Genomic DNA, 10,581 nt, shown 5'->3' with positions numbered 1-10,581 from the left:
CAAACGGGTGATCAGTCCGTCTGCGTTAAACACGAATAGAAATAGAAAAAACGACTCAAAAAAATGTGAGGTCGCTGATTAGATAAGCGACACCACGGAAAGTCTTCAACGTTCGAGTCTCTCACAGGGATGAGTAGCAAGAGATTCGTGTTCGAAAAAGACTTAGGTATGAGGTACATGGGCTGGGCTTTTATACTACGAGATTACATGTACCGAATAGAAGAGATAGAGACAGAAAATAGAAGAATACGAGAAGAGACGAAATGAATGCGAAGAGGATTAACTCGAAGGCTCCGAAGGAGCCGTATAGCTTAGAGTCCGAATATAGTAGCGAGTAGCCGAATAAGGAATCTACTGGCCGAATACGGTAGCGAGCGCGGGTGCGTATCCTTACAATCAGACCTTCCCCAGGTTACTCCTCACCTTGAACTCGCATCCCGTCTTAGCCTTGACCTCGTCAAGGGTAACACCGTCCGCAAGCTCAATCAACTCCAGCTCCCCCGCGTTGCGGTCCACCTCAAATACCGCGAGGTCCGTGATGATGAGGCTGACAGTCCGAGCTCCTGTCAATGGCAAGGCGCACTCTTTCAGGATCTTCGGGCTACCATCTTTTGCGCAATGCTCCAGGACAGCAATAACCTTGGTCCTGTCTGGATTGGATACTAGGTCCATGGCACCTCCGATACCTGGATAAAGCCTGCGATCAGATAAACAGGCCGCAAAGTTATTCGCGCGCAAAGGGCACCTTTGACAAGCTTTCCGGGGATCATAAAGTTGGCAATGTCACCAGCCTGCGATACTTGCATTGCACCCAGGATAGCAACATCAATATGTCCGCCACGGATCATACCAAAGGATTCACTGGAATCTGGGCAAAACCAACCTTCAGCTGCAAACAAACCAAACCACTTGAGGGGACCACATACCAAAGACCGACGCGCCCGGCAAGAGAGTAACGGTCTCCTTGCCCGCATTAATAATATCCGCATCCAGCTGAGCCCTGGTCGGGTACGGCCCCATCCCGAGAATCCCATTCTCGCTCTGCAGCCACACCTTCACGCCCGGCTCCAAATGCTCCGGCACGAGCGTCGGCATGCCAATCCCCAAATTCACATAAAACCCATCCCTGAGCTCCTTCGCCGCCCGCCGCGCGATGCGGTGGCGCATGTCCTTCGCCAGATCCTTCTTGCTCGGCGTTTCGGACGGCTGCGTCGTGTCCACCGCGACGGTCTCGATCTCGATCTGCTTTGGCGTCGTCGCGGGGACGATGCGGTCGACGTAGATGCCCGGCAGGTGGATGGCGTTCGGGGAGAGCGAGCCCACGGGGACGATGTTCTCGGCCTGAGGCGCATCGTTACAGACATGAGCGCATCAAATGTCTGCTTAGCGTACCTCGACGATCGTGAGCCTCGCGTTCTTCGCCATGACCGTGCTGAAATTATTCGCCGTATACCTGCCAAACCCACCATTATTGAGTCCCTCCCCAAACAATGCAAGCCCACCACCCACCTAAACACACAATTCCCCACCTCATCCACCTTCCACGCCCTCACAAGCGCGACATCCCCATAAATCGCCGGCTCAAGCACATACCGCCGCCCCCCAAACTCCCTGCTCTCCTTCCGATTCCCGGGGACCTTCACCCCCGCCTGCATGCCCCCGCTCGCGTAGCGCTGCGGGATCGCGCCCTGCTCGACGGCGGTGGAGGCGCCCGTGGGCGTGTAGAACGCGGGGATGCCCGCGGCGCCGGCGCGCATGCGCTCCGCGAGCGTGCCCTGCGGGACGAGCTCCAGCGAGATCTGGCCTTTGAGGTACATGGATTCGAAGACTTTGTTTCTATGTCAGAGCGTGTCAGTTGCTGTTGTGGGTTACGGGGAGGAAGGGGTGGGGGCGCACCCGCCGATGTAGGACGCGATCATCTTGTCTATTTGCCCGGACTGCAGGAGCTTGCCTGGGTCCCTGTTAGTTAACCACATTTCGTGTAGCTGCTGGTACGAGACGCATACCGAGACCCAGCTCGCCCGACCCGGCGTTGTTAGACACGGCCGTCAACATCTTCACCTCGGGCCTCTTCGCCAGCGCCCCGATGAGGGTATCTACACCCCCCGAGCATCAGCACCCTCCCTAATGCACCACACACGCAGAGACAAAGTAAAGTACACGCTCACCAGGCGTCCCGCACAGCCCGAAGCCTACATACATGGTACGAACCAGGCATGAGCACCAGCACAGAACACTCTAAGCTCAGACCACGCACCTCCGCTGAGGATCATATCCCCCGCCTTGACGTCCCCCACCGCCTCCTCCGCGCTGTCCCACACCTTCTTCTTCTTCGGCACAGCAGCCTCGACGGCGCTCGCGTAGTACCTCCTCCCCGCGACGACCCTCAGCACTGCGGTCTGTCTCCTCAGCATAATTGGGGACAGCGAGGGGTAAGTACGTAGTGCAGTGTCGGCGGCGACCCGAGAACCGGACGAGGGCAGTCGAGTTCTTATGTTATAGCAGCGCGCGGCATATATGTTCTAGCAGTTGGGCACCTGATGAGGCGGGGACGGCGCGCCCGCTCGCGTGCCACAGAGCGTGCGTCCGGATCAGGAAATGGATTCGACGTTTTCGGAATCGGTGGCGGGAAGTGATCAGTGTATCATGCGTAGCGCGATAGATGGACATTGTACCGAAGCTTGAATGCTATGAGAGGAAAGACGCCGAGAGAGAACGTTTGTAGCGCAGAGACTGGCGTTCAGTATACCAACAGGTCCCGAGATCCACGAAATTATACAAGTCGTCGATTCTTCCATCGTACACATTCTCTTGTACCTCTTGTCCTCATCTCCTCCTCCCGGGCCCCTTCGGCCTCGCAAACCCTCCTCCTGAGCCCACAGCAGCCGGCGCCGCCTTCTGCTCCCCGTCGCCCAAGCCCAGCTCGCTCTCCAAATACCCCTCCGTCAGCTCCGCGGGGTCGCTCGTCTCGACCTTCCGCCCCGCCACCTGCGACTGGGACGACGCGAGCAGGGATTTCGCGGCGGCGTACACGCCCGACGAGCCGGAGGAGTAGAGCATGCGGTGCTTGATGGGCGAGGCGGAGGGGCAGGAGTAGATGAAGACGATCGTGCGCGCGGAGGGGTGGGGGTAGGCGAAGAAGGCGTAGCCTGCGGGGGGTTAGATAGATGCGAGACGGGGGGATGGGGACGTACATGGCTCCGATGTAGGGAGGGCGGTGGACAGCTCGTGCACGGATTTCTCGGACGAGCTAGATAGGAGGAGTGTCTCCGTCGCGGGGTCGATCGTCTGCGGTGGTCCGATTCAGCACGAGTCCTTCAGCGAAGCGTAGATGCCTCACGAGAACAACCAACCAACTCCCGTCGCCGTCGCCCAACCCCTTGACCGCCTCCTCCACCTCCGGGCCCCAATTCAAGCCCACGCCGGTGCCCATGACGTTCTGCCGGACCTGGCTGCCGCGGTAGGGCACGCCGCCCTCGCGCTCGGCGGCCCTGATGTCGGCCATCTCCTTCTCGCGGGCGCTCATGGGCTGGGGCGCGGCCTGGTGGCGCTTGTGGGCGGCGTAGGCCTCGGGGGTGAGGTCGGCCTTGGAGGTGGCGAAGAGGGAGTCGGTAAAGTGGGCGGAGCCGAGGGATTTGGTGAGGGCGTTGCGGGAGGAGGCGTAGAGCATCTAGATAGCTGTGAGGGGGAGAGGGGGAGGGCAGTGTAGTGGAGGGCACGGACCTTGTCCCGGACTTTGGCGGAGTCGGGGACGTAGAAGATGGCGAGCCAGTCGGTGGGCGGGTCGTCGAGCCTGGCGAGGACGTACGCGGGCGTGTTGTCGTCGAGGGCGTCGTGGAGGACGGGCAGGTCGTCTTGCAGGGAGTTGGCGACAGCAAAGGAGAGATCGTGGACGAGGGTCTCTGGAAGGGGAGGTGAGATGAGTGCGGATAAGGAGGAGGAGAGGGGCGACCGTTGTGGATGGAGACCTTGATGAAGCGGACGGAGTTGGAGTCGAGGGCGGCGGCGAAGACGTCGCGGAGGTCGGGGGAGACGCCGATCCCAGACGTTGCGGACATGGCGGGTGAGGCTGAAGAGATGGCGGAAGGGCCCGGACCGGTGGCAGACGTAGCACTCTTGCGTAGACTGGCTTTCAAAGACTGTCAAAGACTGCCTTTGCTCTCGACTAGAACCATGGACCCGCCCGCAGTGCCGTACGCCGCCTACAAGGTCTGTCACACGCCCGAGTCTGTCGCTCTGTCTCATCCCCGCTAGTCCAAGCGCCAGCACGCCCGCGCGTCCTCCAATCCCCAGCTCGCCCGCGCGTCCTCCAATCCCCAGCTCGCCAACCCCGCGTCCCCGCCCCCGCCCCGGTCCCGCCCGACCAGTCTCCTCACCGCCAGCGCCCCGGTCGTGCCCAACTGGACAGACGCTCAGGCAGCCAACGGCAGTGACAATGGTGCACCGTCTGCGTCCGACGTCGGCGCAGTCGCCGCCACGCCCGACGCGCAGCCCCCTTCGCCCACGACAACGACAGCCGGTGCTATGAACGGAAACGGTACTGTGTCACAAGCAGCCTCGCCTGCCAACGGCGGCAGCGACGCTTCCTCGCCCTTGTCGTCTCCGCCCGCCACGCCGCCATCTCCCGTCCCCGCGCCAATCCCCGCCATCAAAGAACCGTCAGAGGCGCCCGTCGCAGGTCCTTCCACAGCATCGCCCGTCCCGCCCAAGCCCGCGCCGACGACCCGCAAATCCTCGACCTTCCGCCGCCTCCCCCTCCGCCCCGCCAACTCCCGCTCCCCGCTCCCCTCCTCGCCCCTCCGCCCCGGCGCCACCTCCACGCCCTCCCACTCCCGCACGCCGTCCTGCGCGTCCCAGCCGGACACCGCGCCCCCGACGCCGCAGAACGACCGCGTCCTGCTCCCGATCCCCCCCGCCGAGGCGCTCCGGCACCCCGTCCCATCACGTCCAGCGGAGCACTCCGTCGACCTCACGCCCCCACCGCGCTCGACCTCCCTCCCGCCCCACGCGCCCTCCCCCGCTCTCTCCTCTACCGCCTCCCGCACCTCCTCGCCCGCCGTCCCTCCCCAACCCCAACCCGTCCCCGCCGCGTACACCCCGCGTTCCACCCCTGCCCCGCCCACGCCGACCCCCTCCCCGCGCCCCGCCGCGCTCTACCGCCCCGGCTTCCAGCCCAAAGGCGTCTACCGCCCGCGCACGGACGAGTTCCTCCAGCTGCGCACCGCCGCGCGCGCCGCAGGCCGCATCGAGCGCACCCGCCTCGCGCGCCGCCTCGAGAAGCTCATCCAGCTGCACTTTCCCCCGCCAGCTCGTGACAAGGGCAAGGAGGAGGACAAGCGCCCGCTGCCCGCGAAGCGCGCGTCGTCGTTCTTTGATCTGGATTTGACGGACCTGCGCAGGATGGCCGCGGGCGAGCTGTGGAAGGGCGTCGTGCAGGGCCAGGCGCAGGCGCACGGCGGGAAGACGGACATCCGAGGTGCGTTCTCCTTCGCTGCATTCGGGGTTGGCCTGCGCATGGGTTAATATCAAAGTCTGCGCGCGTCTGTTTACTGGTTGTAGCCGCGGAGCAGAAGATCACGCCCTGGCAGGACGACGCGGAAGTCTCCGCCTGCCCGCTCTGCTCGTACGCTCCCCCCTCTCCCCCCTCTTCCCCCTCCCCCTCCCACTCACCCCACCCCACCTAGAACCTCCTTCCACCCGCTGACCAACCGCAAACACCACTGCCGCCTCTGCGGGCGCGTCGTCTGCTCGCTCCCGCGCGCGCCGCCCTGCTCGCTGCTCTTCGTCGTGAGCGACGGCCGCATCGAGGAGGTCGGCGAGGGCGTCGACTATGGCGTGCGCCGGAGGACCGCGGGCGCGGGGCAGGGGATGGACGAGGCGGAGAAGTTTCTGAAGGGCGTAAGGATTTGCAGGGAGTGTCGGCCGGTGTTGATGTGAGTGAGCGTTTGCTTGGTTTGGTGGGTGGGGAGGGAGGGGTGCTGATCGGTGTGGATGCAGGCAGCAGCAGTACCAGCAGGAGGTTAGGCAGGTGCCGGTGTTTGCGAGGCTGTACGAGGTGAGGCGTAGGTCGTACGGGGAGCTTATGATTGATTTATCGTTCGACAGGCGTTCATCTCGCTGGAAAAAGACATCGAGGAGACGCTCCCGCAATTCCAAGAGCTCCTCGTCACCCTCAGGTGCGTCCGTACCCACCCTGACATGCCTCGCCGCCGCTCACGCCCCGCCAGCAACGACGAGCAGCCGACGAAGGAGGCGTCCGCGATCCGCAGGCACCTGCTCGACAGCTTCGCGCAGTACGACGCGCTCGCGAAGCGCATCCGCAAGCTGCCCTGCGCCAAGGGCAGCTCGCAGGAGCGCGTGCAGGCCGCCGTGTCCGCGCGCGCGAACCTCTTCCTGCAGCAGCACATGCTGCCTCTCCAGGTGCGCGCGCTCCCCGCTCCCTTCTCTCACACTAATCGACCAACCAACTCACCGACTTGCACGCAAGTCCCTCTCCCGCCCGAGGCACAAACCCGAGTCCGCCACGTCGACGGGCGCCAGCTCGCCCGTGTCCGAGCGCGACGCGCCCGCGGTCGACCCGGACTCGGCGCTCGCGCGGCGGCTGCAGCCGCTGCTCGAGCAGGAGGCGCTGCTGGAGACGTTCGTCGCGGAGGCGCTCGCGCGCCGCAAGTTCGAGGACGCGCGCACGCTCAAGCTCAACCTGCGCGAGATCCGCGCGGAGATCGAGCGCATGCTCGCCGCGGGCGGGCGGTCGGGGAACGCGGGGGGCATCCCGAGCAGCTAGCGTTGACTCTGGACAGAGGGAGAGATGTAGCATATCATCGCATTTGTTCGGATCATACCTTTTGACGCATGAAACGAAGACCCGTGGAGGGTGATTCTCGCCGCATTGCGCATGAGGACCTATCAAACCGAATAGCATTGCAAGTGGAGAGCAAAGTAGGATAAATATGCCAGTAAACGAACGAACGAACGGCGCGCGCAGTGACAGTACAGACCCAATAAGATGTGCATTATATGAACTCGACCTATTAGACACGGGGGGATAGATAGATAGATAGAGGGCGGCTAGGTAGGGTGTATCAATGGATTAGGTATTAGCTTGGATAAGTTATGCGTTATGATCCCAGGCTGGATCCGGCGTTGTCGTGGTCCCTCGAGGCGCCTGGCCGGGGGGTATTCGGCAGCTTGAATGTCTGCTGATGGGCCATCGCGCTGCGCGACCCATCTCGCGGTGAAGGTGTGAGCTTGGAACTGGAGGGAGGTAGGGCGCTCCGACTCCTGGACAGGTTAGCACCCAACTTGCCATCTTCCGGCGCAAGCCCCGCGCCGTTTGGCTGGCTGGGAACCATGGGTGAAAATGGTCTCGGCGTCGCCGATGGCGAGAAGGAGGAGACATGTAAGAGAATGACGAACTCTTCCGTAGCATTGGTCAATTTGACCATGCTGCTACGAAGTTTGGGGGACACAGGGTGGCCTTCCCCATAACTCTTGATAGCATTTGATAACTGTACAACGGTCTAACCACGAGGCGCGCAAGTGGGCAGCAAGTCAGACATATTGATATGATCTTCCAAGAGAAAGATCAAATACCTTCACGAACACGTGTGCGTCCTCTCGCAGGGTCTTTCTGTCGGCTACCGGGTCGTTCTCCTGTACTAATCGGATGTTATCCCTCAAACTGATCGTGACAGCTTCAGCCTTTGCAAGTGTCTCTCGAAGATCCTCGCGCTCGTCGCCGCTGTCGTTCAGAATTTCGTCTATCATCTCCCATACAACCGGCGCAGCTTCCACCGCCGTAGTCATAGCGTCTAGCGCTTCCTTGTCGACGAGCGTCGTTGAATTCGTTGGTATGTCCAGCAGCGGCGGCCTCGAAGTGGTTCGCGGAGACGGTTGATTTGAAGACGTCTTCAGGGACGACAGAGATGTTTGCCTCGAGTGAGCATCTCGCGCTCTTGCATAAGGGTCTATCCTCGACGACGACGCTATGGGCTGATGTAGAATAGGCGGAGACGGTAACGCGGGCGAGCCAGTCGCCGAACGCAGGCCCGTTCGTGATACAGGCGATTCCAACGGGCCACCCCTGATAACACCCGTCGCCCTATGCAGCGGCTCAACATACGAAGGTAAAGTCTTCCCCACTTCCACGTCCCGAGAACTGAAGGACCCCGCGTGGCGGCGATTGATCAGGACCTTGTTAGGCGGCTGAGCTGAGTGCGAGCGCATCAACGGGTACGCCGTTGTGCCTGGGCTGAAGAGCGAATACGTGAGCGGAGAGGCCGTTGACGGTTCCTCCTCGGCGCTCTCGGATACAGACGGCATAGTAGACCAAGTTGATCCTTGTCCCTTCGAAGCCGGAGGTGGTCGATGGTCCCGAAGCAGCGGCTCAACAGCAGCAATGTGCGGAACTATAGACTGCCACGCATTCGAGATTTCTGCAGTTGCTCCGTAAAGAGTGAGTAACATTTGCCGAGTATATCGCACATCGTCCCCCGTAGCCAAGACTTTGAGCTGCAGCGCCAATACGCTCACCGCCTTGCCGAAAACTGCCACGTTGTCCTTGCAGCTCTCGACAACAGTCCTGCACACGGATGGATGTGGCAGGTGCCTCCGACTCATCGAGTCGAAGCGGTCTAGGGCATTGATCAGCTGAGTCAGGTAAGTACTCGCAGGGTCAAGCACTTTCGTCAGGACGGAGGAGAGCCGATCGTCGATGGCATAAACTGTGTAGTGCTGGAGCGTCTGGTATATCTGAGACAGGGCAAACAGTATCCCGCGAACGGCGTCCACTAAAGACAGTAGCGAGTCGGGGATGGTCTTCGAAATGGTCGACGACGGCAAGGTTGATAATCGGCGGAAATACGAGTTGCGTTCAATATCCATGGACGGTATCGGCCGCTCCAATGCCGTCGGGGACGATGTGATGGGAGTACTGGCAGCAAAGGGTGACGGGCGTGCGCCTTTCGATCTCGCGGCGGTGTCCTCTGACGAACTGGAATCCTGTCTTGACGACACTGGGGATGGCTGATGGAAGTCTGCGGGTATGACCCCGCTATCTCGAATGGCGGGCTCGGTCAAGCCGGTCTCTCTCCTGCCAGGTCCGAACTGGACCTTTGCGGTGCGCAGGTCAGGCAAACTCTTCTTCGTCAAGAGAAGCGGGCGAGTGGGCTTCCGCGTGCTGCTCGCAAAAGAAGCATTTCGCCCATGCTGTTGCGATGCTTGTGTCAAATCCTCGTCGGCTGACGCGACAGACTCCTCGGGCGTGGGTAGATACCGATCAGGTGATCTTGAAGGCAGAGACGTAGCTGCGCCTAAACCAGGAAATGAACTATTAGGATTCGTGTATAGCCGTGGCGGACCAATGGGAGAAGGTATGTCTGAAGCACGCAGGCCATTCTGCACTCGGTTGATGTCAGAGTTGATTGACACATCGGATTCAATAGAGAAAGAGCGCAAGTGCGGCGCGATCCCCGAGTCAAAGCTCTGGTTTCTAACTGGGAAACGAAACCGAGTGTCGGCGGGCTCATCACTGGGAGGATAGGTTATTGATTAATATGCTCTAACAAAGTCCGGGGCCCAAGCATTCTTACCTTGGTTCATGCGCCGGACTGTCGACGTATTCGCCGAGAATCGACGACTTACGGTCGTCGGGAAACGTCGTATTGTCTTCTATCCATTTCTGTATGCCGCGGATCCAATCCTTCATTTCCTGTGAGCCATCTGCACCACCGCCATTCTCCATGATATCTCGCGGAGGCCATTCTATCGGATTGTGGTCAATTTGGAACAAGGTCAAGCGATGGAACTCCTTGAAGTAGGTAGGTAGCCTAGTGATTTTGTTCCGGGATATAGAAAAGACCTAATGGACACCTAGCGTTGGTATTGCCGTGCACGTGCAACCACAGTCTAGATGAACGAACCTTCAGATTGACTAGAGAACCAGGCTGGGAGGGGAATCGCTTGATCTTGTTCCTGCCTATATCCAGGATTTCCAGTGACGGCATAACAGTGAGCTATGTGGAGGTGTTATTCCAGCCTTGGAACAGAGAGCATCCATAACATACGACGTCAGGGAAAACGATGATATTGTTGGACTTCAAATTGAGGTACCGTAACCGAGACAGCAGTGCAAACGCCATAGGAAGGGTTGTCAGATGATTATGCCCCAGTGTTATTCTGCACATGCGGGGAAGGATATCTCGCGGTGAGAATGTGTCTCGAGAGGGATCCCAGAGGCGTACATACCTCTGGATAGAACTCTCGTCCTCCACCAGATCCTCCCTACCGATCGTGGCGAGCTCCTCGACCCCCGACTCTCCAATGTCCGTCAATCCCTTGTGGGACAAGTCCAATGTAACACCATCATCGGGAGACCTCAGTAGCGCGTCGGTGATGTGAACATGGTTCAGGGATGTCGAAGGCCAGGGCGAGGTCTTCCCGTTCCTGCTCGGATGCGGCGAGGTACGACGAACAGGGGAACGTTCCGCATGATGGCCAGGCATTAGTTGGAGGACGTCCGGGCAGAGAAAGAGGCGCAATAAAACAGACGAGCCCAGCAGCGCATACAATCAACCCACAGCC

General features: G+C 60.5%; 4 protein-coding genes across 4 annotated transcripts; 1 reads left to right on the top strand and 3 right to left on the bottom strand.

The window, feature by feature from the left end:
- Positions 1-184: 184 nt before the first annotated feature.
- Positions 185-2,464, bottom strand: GLOTRDRAFT_72721 (3-oxoacid CoA-transferase). The gene is made up of 9 exons (XM_007865369.1): positions 2,258-2,464; positions 2,169-2,192; positions 2,007-2,096; positions 1,897-1,951; positions 1,510-1,836; positions 1,393-1,453; positions 927-1,341; positions 746-868; positions 185-686 (listed from the first exon to the last, which is right to left on the bottom strand). Exons 1-9 carry the CDS (start codon positions 2,412-2,414, stop codon positions 397-399), a joined length of 1,542 nt encoding a protein of 513 aa, XP_007863560.1. The 5' UTR covers positions 2,415-2,464; the 3' UTR covers positions 185-396.
- A 124-nt stretch (positions 2,465-2,588) lies between these two features.
- Positions 2,589-4,091, bottom strand: GLOTRDRAFT_110156 (actin depolymerizing protein). Its single transcript, XM_007865368.1, has 5 exons — positions 3,953-4,091; positions 3,724-3,902; positions 3,341-3,670; positions 3,195-3,288; positions 2,589-3,149 (listed from the first exon to the last, which is right to left on the bottom strand). The coding sequence occupies exons 1-5, from the start codon at positions 4,056-4,058 to the stop codon at positions 2,827-2,829; spliced, it is 1,032 nt and encodes a 343-aa protein (XP_007863559.1). The 5' UTR covers positions 4,059-4,091; the 3' UTR covers positions 2,589-2,826.
- Positions 4,092-5,160: 1,069 nt separating this feature from the next.
- Positions 5,161-6,739, top strand: GLOTRDRAFT_24482 (uncharacterized protein; the record flags this gene model as incomplete). The annotated part of the gene is made up of 6 exons (XM_007864618.1): positions 5,161-5,480; positions 5,685-5,933; positions 5,998-6,055; positions 6,106-6,176; positions 6,228-6,420; positions 6,488-6,739. Coding segments are annotated over 6 exons (1,143 nt in total), but the record flags the coding sequence as incomplete, so codon positions are not given.
- Positions 6,740-6,788: 49 nt separating this feature from the next.
- Positions 6,789-10,578, bottom strand: GLOTRDRAFT_72712 (uncharacterized protein). Its single transcript, XM_007865367.1, has 6 exons — positions 10,246-10,578; positions 10,065-10,176; positions 9,921-10,013; positions 9,591-9,859; positions 7,594-9,529; positions 6,789-7,520 (listed from the first exon to the last, which is right to left on the bottom strand). The coding sequence occupies exons 1-6, from the start codon at positions 10,500-10,502 to the stop codon at positions 7,119-7,121; spliced, it is 3,069 nt and encodes a 1,022-aa protein (XP_007863558.1). The 5' UTR covers positions 10,503-10,578; the 3' UTR covers positions 6,789-7,118.
- Positions 10,579-10,581: the final 3 nt, after the last annotated feature.

The sequence above is a fragment of the Gloeophyllum trabeum genome, assembly GCF_000344685.1.
Source record: "Gloeophyllum trabeum ATCC 11539 unplaced genomic scaffold GLOTRscaffold_00003, whole genome shotgun sequence".
Taxonomy (NCBI): domain Eukaryota; kingdom Fungi; phylum Basidiomycota; class Agaricomycetes; order Gloeophyllales; family Gloeophyllaceae; genus Gloeophyllum; species Gloeophyllum trabeum.
The sequence above is the reverse complement of the archived record's forward strand: the minus strand, read 5'-3'. Positions and strand labels throughout refer to the sequence as shown.

Bases quoted from the DNA above. Each gene is read 5' to 3' on its own strand.
- GLOTRDRAFT_110156 (XM_007865368.1), bottom strand. From the start codon at position 4,058: ATGTCCGCAACGTCTGGGATCGGCGTCTCCCCCGACCTCCGCGACGTC. The intron at 3,671-3,723 runs GTCCGTGCCCTC...ACAGCTATCTAG, and splicing joins CCGCCAAAGTCCGGGACAAG to ATGCTCTACGCCTCCTCCCG. The intron at 3,289-3,340 runs GTGAGGCATCTA...GGACCACCGCAG, and splicing joins GGAGTTGGTTGGTTGTTCTC to ACGATCGACCCCGCGACGGA.
- GLOTRDRAFT_72712 (XM_007865367.1), bottom strand. From the start codon at position 10,502: ATGCCTGGCCATCATGCGGAACGTTCCCCTGTTCGTCGTACCTCGCCG. The intron at 9,860-9,920 runs GTTCGTTCATCT...GGTGTCCATTAG, and splicing joins GTTCTCTAGTCAATCTGAAG to GTCTTTTCTATATCCCGGAA. The intron at 7,521-7,593 runs GTATTTGATCTT...CCTCGTGGTTAG, and splicing joins ACGCACACGTGTTCGTGAAG to ACCGTTGTACAGTTATCAAA.
- GLOTRDRAFT_72721 (XM_007865369.1), bottom strand. From the start codon at position 2,414: ATGCTGAGGAGACAGACCGCAGTGCTGAGGGTCGTCGCGGGGAGGAGG. The intron at 1,837-1,896 runs GTGCGCCCCCAC...GCTCTGACATAG, and splicing joins ATCGCGTCCTACATCGGCGG to AAACAAAGTCTTCGAATCCA. The intron at 1,454-1,509 runs GTGGGTGGTGGG...TGGGTTTGGCAG, and splicing joins GTGGGGAATTGTGTGTTTAG to GTATACGGCGAATAATTTCA.